The sequence below is a fragment of the Pseudorca crassidens genome, chromosome 12 (assembly GCF_039906515.1).
Source record: "Pseudorca crassidens isolate mPseCra1 chromosome 12, mPseCra1.hap1, whole genome shotgun sequence".
NCBI lineage: Eukaryota > Metazoa > Chordata > Mammalia > Artiodactyla > Delphinidae > Pseudorca > Pseudorca crassidens.
The window spans coordinates 75279457-75298962 of record NC_090307.1 but is presented as its reverse complement, the minus strand read 5'-3'; the positions used below and the strand labels follow the sequence as shown (position 1 = coordinate 75298962).

The 19506-nt window shown below is 38.6% G+C and overlaps 1 protein-coding gene across 5 annotated transcripts in view; it reads right to left on the bottom strand.

The window, feature by feature from the left end:
* SPPL3 (signal peptide peptidase like 3) overlaps positions 1-19506 on the bottom strand; it is a 118224-nt gene that overhangs the window by 29696 nt on the left and 69022 nt on the right. For all 5 annotated transcript variants that reach the window (XM_067700549.1, XM_067700551.1, XM_067700550.1 and 2 more), the window contains exon 2: positions 17955-18032. In XM_067700549.1, coding sequence (XP_067556650.1) covers positions 17955-18032 — 78 coding nt within the window. The remainder of the gene's footprint in view (positions 1-17954; positions 18033-19506) is intronic.

The following is a 19506-nucleotide window of genomic DNA, read 5'->3' as shown; positions in this document are numbered from 1 at the left end:
GCGTGTCCGGAGCCTGTGCTCCGCAACGGGAGAGGCCACAACAGTGAGAGGCCCACGTACCGCCAAAAAAAAAAAAAAAAAAAAAAGACTCCTATAATCCCTATCTCCAGAGATATATGTGTTTGGTATATATTTTGCCTTTTAAAAAAATGAGGATTAATATGTCATCTCACAAGTTAATTTTCATTCAGTAGTATGCCAAGACTACCTTTCCACATCAATACATACAACTCCTTTTCATTTAAAAACAACAAAAAAAGCTAAGACTATTTCTCCTTGGGTTAACTTGATCTGACATTATTTTTGGATGAACTGCATATATCCTGCCTTATTAGAAAGAAACAGTAAGAAAAGCAACCTTTTACAAGCAGATGATATGGTTTGATCTTGATGGGTGGGGTATAACCCGACAACTGAGCCTGCTAGATAAGTAGTGTCAGAAAGAATGACAACTGATCAACATTTTTCAAATTTAAGTTGATGTATAAGTATAAACCCCAGGGTGCATTTTTTGGTCACTTTGATGTACATTTAACAAGTAGTTTATCACAGACAGTACATCAGGAAGTAGTTTAACATTCTCTGAGTGCTTTAATAAGGTTTTATTGTGGCTGAGATCTGGTTATATTTGCTCCAAATTTTTTTCAGGCTAAAACTAATTCAGTTGTATTGTAAGGAACAGAACTTTAGGAAATCAACTATTAGTATCTTTAGGTACTAGACTGGATTATACAGGGTTTTCTGAGAAAGTCCTAGGCCCATGAGAACTTCCACTGCTTGCTGAGGACAAGGGGAAATATGGGCTTATAGTTAGGCCATTTTACGTTCCTTGGTTGTGATAAAAATGCAAATGTGCTGTAAGAACTGTTAAGACAAAGAGGTCTGTATTCAGCCAGCCACGGAGTACACATCTGGACCGCTGCCCACATTTATCAAGAAATCAATATTCAGGAATAATCAGTTGAAGAATTAATAACCCATTAATTTCTCCAGGTATTGTACAATGTAACATTAGAGTAAGCTAGCAATCTAGACCACAGCTTTCTGTTGCTGGCTGTGTCTCCCCAGTTTTGGCAAAATTGCTTTTGCTGAAATCTATTTTCACAAAATGCTACCAGCTTATATTGAAGGGTACTATAATTCATTCAACAAACAATGAATGCCTATTATGGATGCTGTGAAATTCAATGTTGCATCCTCTTTCTGAGGGTCTTTGGGATAAAGGTCTGTCTGATCTTAAGACCAAGAATAATTGCAATTCACCTGAACAACTGGGTTCTTTTTATTCAAGGATATTGTAAAGTTTTTCTTTCTTTCTACTGAAGGTTGGCTGCTAGAAAGCTTACTGTGGTGTCCGCAGACCACCAGTAGTAAGGGTGCTGGCCAATATGGTATACATTTTTAGACTTATTTTTGGCTCTACTTTGTCTCCACCCATACTTTTCTTTGGCCCCATTTTAATTTACCTTATCTCATCACAACTTGTAAAACTTAATAAATGGTCTGAAATCCTTTTGGACAGGGCAGAGCAAAAATAAACAACTGCAGGAAGCAAAATGGAGCTGAGAACACATTTACTGAAAGTTATACTTGTTCATCTGTTTGAATTCTGATAATGGAGTACAACTGTGAATATTGGAGGAGAAAGGAAAATTTTAATTTTTTATTTTAATATTTTAATTTAAGAGTACCATGTTTTTTGATCATTTCAGTTTTGGAAGCAAGCACAATGAAGGGGGAGAATTCACTTGGTCAAGATAAACACTATATGGCTGAACTTGGCTTTACACTAAATGTGTGTTCCTAGAAAAGTTACAGTGATTTTTATAAATGGAACATTGAAAAAGGAACTGATAAAACTGTTAAATATATCAAGGAACTTATCCATATACATATTTACAATGTACATAACCATTCCCTACATTATCTAATAAATTCAGATCTGTATGTTTTCTTAAAGTAGGACAGGTTATGAGAGGGCAAAAAGAACAATTCAAAAGATAAGCATATCACATCAGTGTGTGATAAACACATCATGACATTCGTGAACTATAGTCAGACTTATTTTGGTTAACCTGATCTAACTTAATTACATGCATTTAGTATGAAGGGCAACACAATCATATAAAGTGCATTTCTTATCATCTCTGCGGTCTTATTAACCTGATGACTTTGTCTTCCTAGAGTAGGTTTGCGTATAAGCAAATAAACTATCCTCACCATTAAAGAAAGCACAGGTAGGTGCTTGCCTTAAAAAAAAGGTAGCAGTTACTCTATAAAAGTTCCATTATTCCTTTATATAGCAACTTCACATATACAAAGATATATGTATTATAATTATATATTATCTATTTGTCTATTGATCATAAACTATATCTTCCTTTTGATTTCCTTTTACATCTACGTCATTTTTAAAAATTTTAATTTATTTATTTTTGGCTGCATTGGGTCTTCGTTGCTACGTGTGGGCTTTCTCTACTTGTGGCAAGGGGGGGGCTACTCTTCATTGCGGTGCACGGGCTTCTCATTGTGGTGGCTTCTCTAGTTGCGGAGCATGGGCTCTAGGCATGCGGGCTTCAGTAGCTGTGGCACCCCGGCTCAGTAGTTGTGGTTCGCAGGCTCTAGAGCGCAGGCTCAGTAGTTGTGGTGCACGGGCTTAGTTGCTCTGCAGCATGTGGGATCTTCTCAGACCAGGGCTCGAACCCGTGTCCCCTGCATTGGCAGGCGGATTCTAAACCACTGCGCCACCAGGGAAGTCCCTACATCTACTTCCAAACTGTTATTTTTTTGTCTATGATTCCTGATGGGACAGAACTTAAGTGTCCTGACAGTAATAAGCTGCCTAAGAAATTCTAAACCATCCTCACATTGTGATTCTTGGGTCCATATGCCCATCAGGACAGTCCCTTTCTCCTCCTCTCTCCCCTCCATTAATGTTCTCCTGTTGATTTGTCAAAGGCTTTGGGGACATACATATTAGATGAGTAATTATGCTATTTTTTTCCTGAGCAGCTGGAAAGATTAAGGAGAGACAGGTGCCATCTTTAAGTAATATAGGAAGTCCAGCTAGCAAAGCTCAGCCAAGGGATGGTGAACGTTAAGGGTTCCTAAATCAAGGATTTGTTCTGGGCTTTAGAATCTCATTTTGTTTGGCACAGTTTTCCCCTCTGTACTTTGAAATGTGAAAGCCTGGGGGTAAATAATCAGTACAATTCACAAATCTTTTATCCTGTATTTTATGATTTTCTCCATGTCATCCCAGCTCTAAACAAATGGAATAATTTAAATGAGCAAATAATATATTTTTATGGTCCCAAATCAGAGGAGATAAGAACATATTAATATTTGGCTAGGCATTTGGAGGGGCAATAGGGATAGGGCTAAGCAAATTCAAGAAGCATTTTTTTGTGCATGTCCTATATGGAATGGAGCATGAAAGTGAATCATGGAAGCCAAGGGAGGAGAAATTTGCAATAGTAAGTGGTGGTAAACCATCAAGGTTTATCAAGGATGAGGATTGAGGGGAAACTTTTTTGATTTAGCAAAAAGGGAAACTCTGAGAACTTCAGGAGAACTTCAACAGAGTTGTAAAAGTTAAATAACATATCAGTGAATGGGTCCGTAAAATGCTACCAGCAATGAAGAACCAACAACTGAGTGTTAGGTAAGAGTTTATCAAAGTGTGTTGTGTAGGTCACCTGAATGAGGTGCTGGGCCCCCATCCTAAGCCTACTGAACAATCTTCCCCAGGTGATTTTTATGCACAATAAGGTCTGAGAACCACTGATGAAGAAAAAAAATCATCAAAAAGGGGTTTTAAAGAAAGCTTCTCATTCCTTCTGACTTTACTACCAGATCAATTTATTTGCTTCATATTTAAAATTTTATTATTGTTCTCAATAGCCAGCAGCAGTAAAGTACTGCTTGAGTTTGAATCCCAGCTCCATCACTTATTACTTGGGTAAGCTACTTAACATTTCTGGGCCCTAGTTTCCTCATTTATAAAATGGGAATAACAATACCTATCCTGTTGAATTGATGTGAGGATTAGTGAGACTTTATGTAAAACACTTAGCACTGTACTTGGTACATAAATGTTCAGTAAAATGTCAGCTATTTTCTTCATCAGGTTTCTTTAATATAGTCAAGGTCTGAGTAAAAAAAAATTAAAATAGCCAATAAAAATCATACATCTCTACCCAATCCCCTCAGAGTAAGAAACAGAAGTCACTCACAACAATTGAGAGGCATCTAAGCTGGTAGAAGTGGTAGAAGTCAGAGAGCAAGATAGATTGGGAAGCATCATTCAGCACCCTAGGGTACCCAACTGGCTGTGTCTTAATGAAGAACTCCCTTAAGTATTTTCATCAAGGAATCCACAACCAAATAAGTAACAGGTCAGTTCTTCATCTAGCTATCCCTTGTTTACATTAAAGCAAGAATCAAGGAAATTAACCTGATACCAGTTTTACCTCACTGACTACTGCAATTTTCGTTTTGTTACCACAAAGAGATATTTTTGATAAGAGGCATTCCTAAAAGCCCCCACGTGATCACAGGTCAATGAGTAAAAAGAAACTATCAGCTGAACTACAATATTTGACAAGTTTTGACCTATCAAAACAGTAATTTCAGTATGGTTTGTTTATTAAATATTTAGATGTGAAAATCTGTTGTAAAACTATTTGGTTAAGTACTACTAAAACAATACACTTACAAATCACTCTGGAAAACTTAAAGAGAGAGTGTATTACAAATCAGAATATAGTTAACACTATGCCACTACTGTTATAAATTATAGTTAAAGTACTCATAATTAATGAAATACCAACTTTCAAGGTATGGGTTCACAGAGGTTAAGTTACTTGCCCCAAATTAAACAGTGGCAAGAGCCAAACTAGAACCAATATCAGTCTCTTAACAAATTGTGTCTGCTTTGTGTATCAAGTTTCCATGAAAAATCTGCTTTTCTTAGAGCTTCCCATCTCAAAAATGGCACCATCACTGGGGGTCCAGCTGTTTCAGGCCATAAACCTTGGAGTCACCCTTGATTCTTCTCTCTCACACGCTATATCCATTCCATCAGCAATCCTGTCCTAAATCCGCTGATATCTCACTCCACCATTATTAGCTTAGTTAAAGCACCATCATTTTTTGCCTATACTAGGGCAGCAGTCTCCCATGTTTCCCTTATTTCACTCTTCCCTCTTACTCAACAATCTATTTCCCATACAGAACCTAGACCAACCTTTCTAAAACACAAACCAGATAATATCACTCCCTGCTCTCAACACGCTGTTGTAGGTTGATTTTTCCAACTGCATATGGAACATTCTCCAGGACACATCATATGCTAGGCCATAAAACAAGTCGCAAATATTTAAAAGGATTGAAGCCATAAAAAGTATGTCTCTGAGCACAGCAGAACTGAGGCTGATGAAATTCTTTTAAATAACAGAGAGAATTTTGACAAATTCCAATTATTAGGAAAGTAAGCCACACACTTAAAAAGAACCCATAGGTCAAGGAAAAAAATCACCAGGAAAAATATCTTGAATTGAATGAAAGGAAAATACAACATAACAAAATTTATGGGTTGCAGTTAAAGCAGTGTTTAGAGGGAAATTTGTAGCTTTAAAATGCCTATGTTAAAAAAGAAGAAAGGAGGCTTCCCTGGTGGCACAGTGGTTGAGAGTCCGCCTGCCGATACAGGGGGACATGGGTTTGTGCCCCAGTCTGGGAAGATCCCACATGCTGCGGAGTGGCTGGGCCTGTGAGCCATGGCTGCTGAGCCTGCGCGTCCAGAGCCTGTGCTCTGCAACGGGAGAGGCCACAGCAGTGAGAGGCCCGCGTACCGCAAAAATAAATAAATTTAAAAAAGAAGAAAGGTTTCAAATCAGAAACTTGAGCTTCTACCTTAAGGATTTAGAAAAAGAAGCAAAAATAAACTCAAAGCAAGCCGAAAGAAGGAAATGACAGACTGGAGTGGAAATCAATGAAAAGCGAAAATAGAAAAAAGAAAAATCAATGAAATCAAAAGTTGGTTCTTTGAAAAGATGAACAAAATTGACAAACCTTTAGCTAGACTAACAAAGAAAAAAAAGACAGAAAACAAATGACTAAAATAGAAAATGGAAGAGGGAACATCACTACTGACGAACAGAAATTAGGAGGAGAAGGAAGGGGGGAGATGGCGTAAGAGTAAGACGCGGAGATCACCTTCCTCCCCACAGATACAACAGAAATACATCTACACGTGGAACAACTCCTACAGAAAACCTACTGAACGCTGGCAGAAGACCTCAGACTTCCCAAAAGGCAAGAAACTCCTCACGTACCTGGGTAGGACAAAAGAAAAAACAGAGACAAAAGAATAGGGACGGGACCTGCACCAGTGGGAGGGAGCTGTGAAGGAGGAAAAGTTTCCACACACTGGGAAGCCCCTTCGTGGGCGGAGACTGCGGGTGGCGGAGCGGGGAAGCTTCGGAGCCACGGAGGAGAGCGCAGCCACCGGGGTGCAGAGGGCAAAGCGGAGAGATTCCCGCACAGAGGATCGGTGCTGACTGGCACTCACCAGCCCGAGAGGCTTGTCTGCTCACCCGCCAGGGCGGTCGGGGCTGGGAGCTAGGGCTTCCGTCGGAGTGCAGGGAGAGGACTGGGGTTGGCAGCGTGAACACAGCCTGCAGGGGGTTAGTGCACCACGGCTAGCCAGGAGGGAGTCCTGGGAAAAGTCTGGAGCTGCCGAAGAGGCAAGAGACTTTTTCTTCCCTCTTTGTTTCCTGGTGCGCTAGGACAGGGGATTAAGAGCGCTGCTTAAAGGAGCTCCAGAGACGGGCGCGAGCCGCGGCTAACAGTGCGGACCCCAGAGACGGGCATGAGACACTAAGGCTGCTGCTGCTGCCACCAAGAAGCCTGTGTGTGAGCACAGGTCACTATCCACACCTCCCTTCCGGGGAGCCTGTGCAGCCGCCACTGCCAGGTTCCCGGGATCCAGGGACAACTTCCCCGGGAAAACACACGGCGCACCTCAGGCTGGTGCAATGTCCCGCCGGCCTCTGCTGCCGCAGGCTCACCCCGCATCCGCACCCCTCCCTCCCCCAGGTCTGAGTGAGCCAGAGTCCCCTAAGCAGCAGCTCCTTTAACCCCGTCCTGTCTGAGCGAAGAACAGACGCCCTCCGGTGACCTACACGCAGAGGCAGGGCCAAATCCAAAGCTGAGCCAAGGGAGCTGTGCGAACAAAGAAGAGAAAGGGAAATCTCTCCCAGCAACCTCAGAAGCAGAGGATTAAAGTTCCACAATCAACCTGATGTACCCTGCATCTGTGGAATACATGAATAGACAACGAATCATCCCAAATTGAGGAGGTGGACTTTGAGAGCAAGATTTATTATTTTTTCCCTTTTTCCTCTTTTTGTGTGTATGTGTATGCTTCTGTGTGAGATTTTGTCTGTATAGCTTTGCTGTCACCATTTGTCCTAGGGTTCTAGATCTGTTTTTGTTTTTTTTCTTAAAAATTTTTTTTTCTTAATAATTCTTTTTTACTTTAATAACTTTTTAATTTTATCTTAGTTTTTATTTTATCCTGTTTCCTCTTTCTTTCATTTCCTCCTTCCTCCCTCCCTCCCTCCCTTTCTTTCCTTCTACTTTTTTGCCCTTTTATTCTGAGCCGTGTGGATGAAAGGCTCTTGGTGCTGCAGCCAGCAGTCAGTGCTGTGCCTCTGAGGTGGGAGAGCCAACTTCAGGACACTGGTCCACAAGAGACCTCCCAGCTCCACATAATATCAAACGGCAAAAATCTCCCAGAGATCTCCATCTGAACACCAGCACCCAGCTTCACTCAACACCAGCAAGCTACAGTGCTGGACACCCTATGCCAAACAACTAGCAAGACAGGAACACAACCCCACCCATTAGCAGAGAGGCTGCCTAAAATCATAATAAGTCCACAGACACCCCAAAACACACCACCAGACGTGGACCTGCCCACCAGAAAGACAAGATCCAGTCCCCTCCACCAGGAAGCCTACACAACCCATTGAAACAACTTTAGCCACTGAGGACAGACACCAAAAACAACGGGAACTACGAACCTGCAGCCTGCAAAAAGAAGACCCCCAAACACAGTAAGATAAGCAAAATGAGGAGACAGAAAAACACACAGCAGATGAAGGAGCAAGATAAAAACCCACCAGACCTAACAAATGAAGAGGAAATAGGCAGTCTACGTGAAAAAGAATTCAGAATAATGATAGTAAAGATGATCCAAAATCTTGGAAATAGAATAGAGAAAATGCAAGAAACATTTAACAAGGACCTAGAAGAACTAAAGATGAAACAAGCAATGATGAACAACACAATAAATGAAATTAAAAATTCTCTAGATGGGATCAATAGCAGAATAACTGAGGCAGAAGAACGGATAAGTGACCTGGAAGATTAAATAGTGGAAATAACTTCTGCAGAGCAGAATAAAGAAAAAAGAATGAAAAGAACTGAGGACAGTCTCAGAGACCTCTGGGACAACATTAAACGCACCAACATTCGAATTACAGGGGTTCCAGAAGAAGAAGAGAAAAAGAAAGGGACTGAGAAGATATTTGAAGAGATTATAGTTGAAAACTTCCCTAATATGGGAAAGGAAATAATTCATCAAGTCCAGGAAGCACAGAGAGTCCCCCATACAGGATAAATCCAAGGAGAAACGCGCCAAGACACATATTAATCAAACTGTCAAAAATTAAATACAAAGAAAACATATTAAAAGCAGCAAGGGAAAAATAACACACAAGGGAATCCCCATAAGGTTAACAGCTGATCTTTCAGCAGAAACTCTGCAAGCCAGAAGGGACTGGCAGGACATATTTAAAGTGATGAAGGAGAAAAACCTACAACCAAGATTACTCTACCCAGCAAGGATCTCATTCAGATTTGATGGAGAAATTAAAACCTTTACAGACAAGCAAAAGCTGAGAGAGTTCAGCACCACCAAACCAGCTTTACAACAAATGCTAAAGGACCTTCTCTAGGCAAGAAACACAAGAGAAGGAAAAGACCTACAATAACAAACCCAAAACAAAATGGGAATAGAACATACATATCGATAATTACCTTAAATGTAAATGAATTAAATGCTCCCACCAAAAGACACAGACTGGCTGAAGGGATACAAAAACAAAACCCATATATATTCTGTCTACAAGAGACCCACTTCAGACCTAGCGACACATACAGACTGAAAGTGAGGGGATGGAAAAAGATATCCCATGCAAATGGAAACCAAAAGAAAGCTGGAGTAGCAATTCTCATATCAGACAAAATAGACTTTAAAATAAAGACTATTAGAAGAGACAAAGAAGGACACTACATAATGATCAAGGGATCGATCCAAGAAGAAGATATAACAATTGTAAATATTTATGCACCCAACACAGGAGCACCTCAATACATAAGGCAAATACTAACAGCCATAGAAGGGGAAATTGACAGTAACACATTCATAGTAGGGGACTTTAACAACCCACTTTCACCAATGGACAGATCATCCAAAATGAAAATAAATAAGGAAACACAAGCTTTAAATGATACATTAAACAAGATGGAGTTAACTGATATTTATAGGACATTCCATCCAAAAACAACAGAAAACACATTCTTCTCAAGTGCTCATGGAACATTCTCCAGGATAGATCATACCTTGGGTCATAAATCAAGCCTTGGTAAATTTAAGAAAATTGAAATTGTATCAAGTATCTTTTCCAACCATGACGCTATGAGACTAGGTATCAATTACAAGAAAAGATCTGTAAAAAAATACAAACACATGGAGGCTAAACAATACACTACTTAATAACGAAGTGATCACTGAAGAAATCAAAGAGAAAATCAAAAAATACCTAGAAACAAATGACAATGGAGACAAGACGACCCAAAACCTATGGGATGCAGCAAAAGCAGTTCTAAGAGGGAAGTTAATAGCAATACAATCCTACCTCAAGAAACAGGAAACATCTTGAATAAACAACCTAACCTTGCACCTAAAGCAATTAGAGAAAGAAGAGCAGAAAAACACCAAAGTTAGCAGAAGGAAAGAAATCATAAAGATCATATCAGAAATAAATGAAAAAGAAATGAAGGAAATGAGAGCAAAGATCAATAAAACTAAAAGCTGGTTCTTTGAGAAGATAAACAAAATTGATAAACCATTAGCCAGACTCATCAAGAAAAAAAGGGAGAAGACTCAAATCAACAGAATTAGAAATGAAAAAGGAGAAGTAACAACTGACACTGCAGAAATACAAAAGATCATGAGAGATTACTACAAGCAACTCTATGCCAATAAAATGGACAACCTGGAAGAAATGGACAAATTCTTAGAAATGCACAACCTGCCGAGACTGAATCAGGAAGAAGTAGAAAATATGAACAGACCAATCACAAGCACTGAAATTGAAACTGTGATTAAAAATCTTCCAACAAACAAAAGCCCAGGACCAGATGGCTTCACAGGCGAATTCTATCAAACATTTAGAGAAGAGCTAACCCCTATCCTTCTCAAACTCTTCCAAAATATAGCAGAGGGAGGAACACTCCCAAACTCATTCTACGAGGCCACCATCACCCTGATACCAGAACCAGACAAGGATGTCACAAAGAAAGAAAACTACAGGCCAATATCACTGATGAACATAGATGCAAAAATCCTCAACAAAATACTAGCAAACAGAATCCAACAGCACATTAAAAGGATCATATACCATGATCAAGTGGGGTTTATCCTAGGAATGCAAGGATTCTTCAATATATGCAAATCAATCAATGTGATAAACCTTGTTAACAAATTGAAGGAGAAAAACCATATGATCATCTCAATAAATGCAGAAGGAGCTTTTGACAAAATTCAGCATCCATTTATGATAAAAACCCTCCAGAAAGTAGGCATAGAGGGAACTTACCTCAACATAGTGAAGGCCATATATGACAAACCCACAGCCAACATCGTCCTCAATGGTGAAAAACTGAAAGCATTTCCACTAAGATCAGGAACAAGACTCTCACCACTCTTATTCAACATAGTTTTGGAAGTTTTAGCCACATCAATCCGAGAAGAAAAGGAAATAAAAGGAATCCAAATCGGAAAAGAAGAAGTAAAGCTGTCACTGTTTGCAGATGACATGATACTATACATAGAGAATCCTAAAGATGCTACCAGAAAACTACTAGAGCTAATCAATGAATCTGGTAAAGTAGCAGGATACAAAATTAATGCACAGAAATCTCTGGCATTCCTATAAACTAATGATGAAAAATCTGAAAGTGAAATCAAGAAAACACTCCCATTTACCATTGCAACAAAAAGAATAAAATACCTAGGAATAAACCTACCTAAGGAGACAAAAGACCTGTATGCAGAAAATTATAAGACACTGATGAAAGAAATTAAAGATGATACAAATAGATGGAAAGATATACCATGTTCTTGGATTGGAAGAATCAACATTGTGAAAATGACTCTACTACCCAAAGCAACCTACAGATTCAATGCAATCCCTATCAAACTACCACTGGCATTTTTCACAGAACTAGAACAAAAAATTTCACAATTTGTATGGAAACACAAAAGACCCCGAATGGCCAAAGCAATCTTGAGAAAGAGAAACGGAGCTGGAGGAATCAGGCTCCCTGACTTCAGACTATACTACAGAACTACAGTAATCAAGACAGTATGTTACTGGTACAAAAACAGAAATATAGATCAATGGAACAAGATAGAAAGCCCAGAGATAAACCCACACACATACAGACACCTTATTTTTGATAAAGGAGGCAGGAATGTACAGTGGAGAAAAGACAGCCTCTTCAATAAGTGGTGCTGGGAAAACTGGACAGCTACATGTAAAGGAATGAAATTAGAACACTCCCTAACACCATACACAAAAATAAACTCAAAATGGATTAAAGACCTAAATGTAAGGCCAGACACTATCAGACTCTTAGAGGAAAACATAGGCAGAACACTCTATGACATAAATCACAGCAAGATCCTTTTTGACCCACCTCCTAGAGAAATGGAAATAAAAACAAAAATAAACAAATGGGACCTAATGAAACTTCAAAGCTTTTGCACAGCAAAGGAAGCCATAAACAAGACCAAAAGATAACCCACAGAATGGGAGAAAATATTTGCAAATGAAGCAACTGACAAAGGATTAATCTCCAAAATTTACAAGCAGCTCATGCAGCTCAATAACAAAAACACAAACAACCCAATCCAAAAATGGGCAGAAGACCTAAATAGACATTTCTCCAAAGAAGATATACAGACTGCCAACAAACACATGAAAGAATGCTCAACATCATTAATCATTAGAGAAATGCAAATCAAAACTACAATGAGATATCATCTCACACCAGTCAGAATAGCCATCATCAAAAAATCTAGAAACAATAAATGCTGGAGAGGGTGTGGAGAAAAGGGAACACTCTTGCACTGCTGGTGGGAATGTGAATTGGTACAGCCACTATGGAGAACAGTATGGAGGTTCCTTAAAAATCTACAAATAGAACTACCATATGACCCAGCAATCCCACTACTGGGCATATACCCTGAGAAAACCAAAATTCAGAAAGAGTCATGTACCAAAATGTTCACTGCAGCTCTATTTACAATAGCTAGGAGATGGAAACACTCTAAGTGCCCATCATCAGATGAATGGATAAAGAAGATGTGGCACATATATACAATGGAATATTACTCAGCCATAAAAAGAAACGAAATTGAGCTATTTGTAATGAGGTGGATGGACCCAGACTCCGTCATACAGAGTGAAGTAAGTCAGAAAGAGAAAGACAAATACCATATGCTAACACATATATATGGAATTTAAGAAAAAAAAATGTCATGAAGAACTCAAGGGTAAGACAAGAATAAAGACACAGACCTACTAGAGAATGGACTTGAGGATATGGGGAGGGGGAAGGGTAAGCTGTGACAGAGCGAGAGTGGCATGGACATATATACACTACCAAATGTAAAATAGATAGCTAGTGGGAAGCAGACGCATAGCACAGGGAGATCAGCTCGGTGCTTTGTGACCACCTAAAGGGGTGGGATAGGGAGGGTGGGAGGGAGGGAGATGCAAGAGGGAAGAGACATGGGAACATATGTATATGTAGAACTGATTCACTTTGTTATAAAGCAGAAACTAGCACACCACCGTAAAGCAATTATACTCCAATAAAGATGTAAAAAAAAAAAAAAAAGAGGAGGAGGAGGAGGAGGAAAGATTAAAGGCAGTCAATTTTTTTTTCCCAGAAAAAAAAATGTACTTTATCACACACAAAGAATGACAGAAAGCAACGGTAAAATGCTAACATTTGAGGAATCTGGGTAAAGAGTATATGAGAATTTTTTGTACTAATTTTAGAACTTTTATGTCTGAAATTGTTTCAAAATAAATGTTTTAAAGAAATTAAAAATTAAATACGATCAAAAGAAAGCAGGTATAGCAATATTAATGTCAGACAAAATAAAACTCAAAGCAAAAAGCATAAAACAGAAGAAAAAGGGCTACTGGATAATAATTTGAAAATACAGTCTACCAAGATATAATATCATAAACCTTTTTGTACTTAACAAAATAACTTTAAAAATGAATCAACAAAAATGTAAGGGAAAACAGACAAATTCCAATCACTGTTGAATACTTTTAACTATCCTAGAAATTAACAGATAAAATAAAAGGCATTCAGATTTGAAAGGAAGAAGCAAAGCTGTCTTTACTTGCAGGCTGCATTATCCTGCATGTAGGGAACTCCAAGAAATCCATACACAAAAAACTACTAGCACTAATAAATGAGTTCAGCAAAGCTATAGGATACCAGGTTAATATTTTAAAATCATTCACAGTTCTATATACTTAGCAATGAAAAATCTAAAAATAAATCAAGGAAAAATTCCATCAACAATAACATCGAAAATAATAAAATACTTAGGAATAAGTTTAACAGAAGTGGTGCAAACCTTGTACACTGAAAATTACAAAACATTACTAAGAAAAATTAAAGATTATCTAAATAAATGGAGAGACATTCCAGGTCCCTGGATTGAAAGACTCAATATTATTACGATAGCAATTCTCCCCAAACTGTGATCTATAGATACACAATACCTATCAAAATCTCAGAAGAATTTTTGTAGAAACAGACCAGCTGAACCTAAACTTAATATGGAAATACAAAGGATCCATAATAGCCATTATAACCATGTAAATGTAGAGCCATATAAGTGTTATCCATAATAACACTTCTGAAAAAGAAAAGAGCTGTAGGACTTACACTACTATATTTCAACATTTACTATAAAAGCAGTAGCAATTGGACTTCCCTGGTGGCGCACTGGTTAAGAATCCACCTGCCAATGCAGTGGACATGGGCTCGACCCCTGGTCCAGGAAGATCCCACATGCCACGGATCAACTAAGTCTGTATGCCACAACTACTGAGCCTGTGATCTAGAGCCTGCGAGCCACAACTACTGAAGCCCATGCACCTAGAGCCCATGCTCCTCAACAAGAGAAGCCACCGCAATGAGAAGCCTGTGCACCACAACAAAGAGTAGCCCCCACTCACCACAACTAGAGAAAGCCCGCGTGCAGCAATGAGACCCAACACAGCCAAAAATAAATAACTAAAATAAATAAATTTATTAAAAAAATAAAAAAAGAAATGGGGAGTCCCATGACAAATCTTTACACTTATGGAGAACTGATTTTTGACAATGGGTGAAGGACTGTCTTTTCACCAAATGGTGCTGGGACAACTGGATAGTCATATTCATAAAGACGAATTTAGATTTGTACTTCATTTGTATTTCACAAAAATCAACTCAAAATGAATTATAGACTTAAATGTAAAACATAAAAATATAGGAGAAAAACTGTGCTCATGGATAAGGCAAAGAGTTCTCTGGTACACCACCAAAAGCATACTCCACAAGACAAAGAGTTGGTAAGCTGGACTTTATCAAAATAAAATATGTTTACACTTTGAAAGACACTGTTAAGAAAATGAAAAGGCAAGCTAGATACTGGAAGAAAATATTTGCAAATCGTGACTGAGAGAGAACCTGGATCTAGAATATTTAAAGAACTGTTACAATTTGGTATAAGACAACCCAATTTTATAATGGGCAAAGATTTGAATAGACATTTCACCAAAGAAGAAAAACACATGCCTAACAAGTACATTAAATGATGCTCAACATCTTTTCAACCTGATCTCAGTTATCAGGCAAATGCAATCAAAGCACAATGAGATATTTCATACCCTAGCACTAGAATGGCTATAATAAAAAGATAGTGGGCTTCCCTGGTGGCACAGTGGTTAAGAATCCTCCTGCCAATGCAGGGGACACGGGTTCGAGCCCTGGTCCGGGAAGATCCCACATGCTGCAGAGCAACTAAGCCCATGAGCCACAACTACTGAGGATGCGCTCCAGAGCCCACGAGCCACAACTACTGAGCCCGCATGCCGCAACTACTGAGGCCCATGTGCCTAGAGCCCGTGCTCCACAACAAGAGAAGCCACTGCAGTGAAAAGCCCACGCACCACAATGAAGAGTAGCCCCTGCTTACAGCAACTAGAGAAAGCCCGTGTGCAGCAATGAAGACCCAATGCAGCCAAAAATAATAAATAAAATAAAATTTAAAAATAAAAATAGATAGTAACATGTGTTTTAAAAAGCCCTTACCAGCTACTGAACTGTATGCTTAGAAATGGGTTAAAATATTAAATTTTATGTTATGTATATTTTACCGCACACACACACAAAGCCTTTACCAATTCTTTAAAAAAAAAAAAAGATGAATAAAGCAGGAAAAACCAAAGCCAAACCCCCCCCAAATCTTCCATCTTTAGATGGCTTCTCTGGTGATTTCTATCAAATATTTAAAAAAGAAGTAACACAATTTCACGTAATCTTTTCCAGAAAACAGAAGAGGAGGAAATACTTGCAAATTTACTTAAAATGAGGTAAATTTAAATGTATAATTAAAGGCATCATGATTTACTTTTTGCAGAAAGTGCATTACTAAAGTATAAAAGACAAAGTATTGGACCACAAGTCTTAAGAACTGGGTTCCAATCCAGATTTTGTTACCAACTAGTTGTATAATCTTTAGCAAGTTACCTCATCTTGTTGGGCCTCGGTTTCCTCATTTGTAAAATAAGGAGAAGTACCAGAGAAATCCTTTCCATCCACATAATATAATTCTATGGTATATTTATTACATAAAATTTTGTTTAAAACTTGCCCAATTCTAAGTTGGTATAACCCTTCTGGAAAACAACATGGCAATATGTAGTAAGAGCCAGTTCATACACTTTGGAGAAGTTTTTCAATTTCTGGATATTTATCTTAGGGATATTTTTCAGCCAAAGCAAAAGAATACATAAAAAGATGGTCACTTTAACAACTCACATGTCCAAAAAGAGTGGAATAAGATAGTAATACAAAGAAATATCAAATTACTAAAAATTAGTATGAAGATAATGAAAAATATTTTTGTTAGATAATAATCAGAATATAAATGATTTAAAATATAAAAATGTACACAGTATATAAGTATGTGCCAAAGAAAATGTCATATGAGCTAATGAAAGGAGTATTAGAGTTGTGAGTCCAAAGGTTTTTTTTTAATCATAAAGAGTTTTTTTTTTTTTTTTTCTTTTTGCGTTACGCGGGCCTCTCACTGTTGTGGCCTCTCCCATCGTGGAGCACAGGCTCTGGACGCGCAGGCTCAGCGGCCATGGCTCACAGGCCCAGCCACTCCGCAGCATGTGGGATCTTCCCAGACTGGGGCATGAACCCATGTCCCCTGCATCGGCAGGCGGACTCTCAACCACTGCGTCACCAGGGAAGCCCTAAAGACTTTTGAAATGTTGAAACATTATATACTCAAAAAGAAAAAAACAAAAACTTGTCCAAAGGATAGAGATACAAAATATCAGGATTATGTTGATGAGGTTCTAAATTGCCCTGGCTTGACTAATGCTTCCTAAGAGTGGTTATGAACCTAGGGCTCCCAGCTGAAGTCTCAATGATTAAAACTTTTATCAACTGATACTGGAATTATCAACAGTATTTTACTTGTCCTACTCAGTGTTGAGATAAAGCCTGGAAGTCTTATGATTTTACCAAATACCCATTAAAATCCAGATATAATACTGGAGAGTTCAAAATCCTTATGCCTGATTATTTCGTTTATCACTGTTGCTCCCTTTCAAGTTCTCAATTTAAAATTTCTCAGGCAGCCTTCATTTTTAAATGTATCAGCCACAAAACTATTTGAGTTATACAACCACCAAATTTCCTCTAAAGTAAGAATAGTGAAAAGAAGGGAGTATCTAGCTTCCTGATTTTCCTTTGTATTTCTATAGCTGTTTGCTAGGATGGGAACTTCGAGAAGGTCAGCAGAGAGAATACTTGGTAAATGCTACCGTGCACAATCCTCATAAAAGTAGGTGGAACCATATGAAATTATTTGTGTAGATCAAAAATTTGACTATCAGCAGTCTCATATGGCTCAACGTAGGTCAGTGCCTTTTTTTTAATTAAGAAAAACTTTATGTCCCCTTTGAGACTCTGTAGAATCACTGTCAAGGACTCTCCTTAACCCTCTCAATGAGTGTATTTACGTGAATCCTTTTTTTCAGAACCAGAATTTAAGCAATTAGTTTTTGCTTGTTTGCATTAAAATGCCAAAGCCATAAGCAAAACCAAGAAGTGTTTTAACAGAAGCCAACCAAAGAATAAATATCAGAATTATCCTATTCAACTCAATTCCTGTCAAAGTCATGTTTTTCCTCACAGAAGCAATAAGTTTTGGTGCCAACATTTTCAGAGCAACGCTTCTTCCACTTCCAACAGAAATCAATCCCATTTTGAGAGCAGCTTACCTGAAACTACCATAGACTATAAGTAGAATGGAAATCAGAAATGTAGACACTTGACTGGAATCCACCAGGGAATAGGCCCTAGAGAAATAAGAGGAAAAAAATTTTAATCACATGGCAGCAAGTGCTCATGGAGTTTACAGTCTGATGGATTTTTATAAACCCCACTAAGTTTTATTTTTGTCTTTAGGAAGGAAAACAGGTATAAATTAGCATTAACAAAACACATAATTAAAACACAGATCTGCTAGCTTAACATAAAGAGTAAACGCATAGCTTCACAGCTATTATTAGTTAACATTCACAGGATGTTAAATGACATTAATGTAAAAAATGCCATCCCCATATGATAGGCAATATGTGCTTCCACTCCCAAGTTAAAAAGTACCAAAACATCTACCAACTCTGTACACTTGAATTATCAATAGTATTTTACTGGTTTTGCTCAGTGATGGAGTAAAGCCTGTGTCTCTCTCCTGGATTCTAGTTTTATTTTTATAACTGCCTATTGGTTCTCTCCATCTAGGTGTCCCACAGAAGGTTCTTTCAAGTCAACACGTCCAAAACTAAAGTCATTAGTCTTCCCTTCATACCCAAATGTCTTAAGGAATGATATCATGATTCCCTCAGCATTCTCGACACCCTGTTCTCTTACTTCCCAAATGTGACGACAGTCAGTAAGTCTCACAACTTCCACTTCTGCAAATACCCTACTTCTCTCAATCCTACTGCCAATTCCTTAGCTCCCTTCTATGGCTTGACTATCAGAGATCTTTTTTTGGGGGGGGCGCACATCACTCGGCTTGTGGGATCTTAGTTTCCAGACCAAGGATCGAACCCAGGCCCCCTGCAGTAGAAGCACAGAGTCCCAGGGAATTCCCAGCACCAAGGAATTCCCAATGTTTGCAAGTCTGTCTTCAGGAATTCACCGTTCACACTATCCATTCATGTTATGGATTTTCCTAAAACAAATTTCTCTTCATTTTTTCCCTCAATAAATATTTAATGATGCTTCTGTGCCTGGCACTCTGCTAGCCCCCAGGGACGTAATAAAAACCAAGACTGTCTTTGTCTTCTCCCTGAATGTCTTTTCTAAAGGAATTTAAAAATTAAATTTTGTTCTAAAGCAACGAAAACAAAAAGTTAACATAAGCAAGTGAATATAATTGTTGAAAATGTTATAAATTTTCAACAAGTACAGGGTACCTTGAGAATGTATAATTCTCAAATCTTAGGATTCTACCTAAGAACTAGGGGTGGGGGGGCTTCCTTAGGGGGGCAGATGAATGAGAGAGATACAAGACTCAACAAAATAGGATTTGGTGATTGTTTATGAGGCTAAGAGAGGATCCCCAGGTTTCTGCTAAGCAGCTGGTGGATGGCTATACCATTTGGCAAAAAAACAGGAGGAGGAGATTTGAAGTTTTGGATGTGCTGAGGAAACAGCTGGCTATCTGGGTCTAGAGTTCAGAAGCAGCTCTAAGCTAAGGATACATATTGGGAGCTCATAGCCTTCCACATGGTAATTGAAGCCACGGGTGTGGGTGAGAAGAGG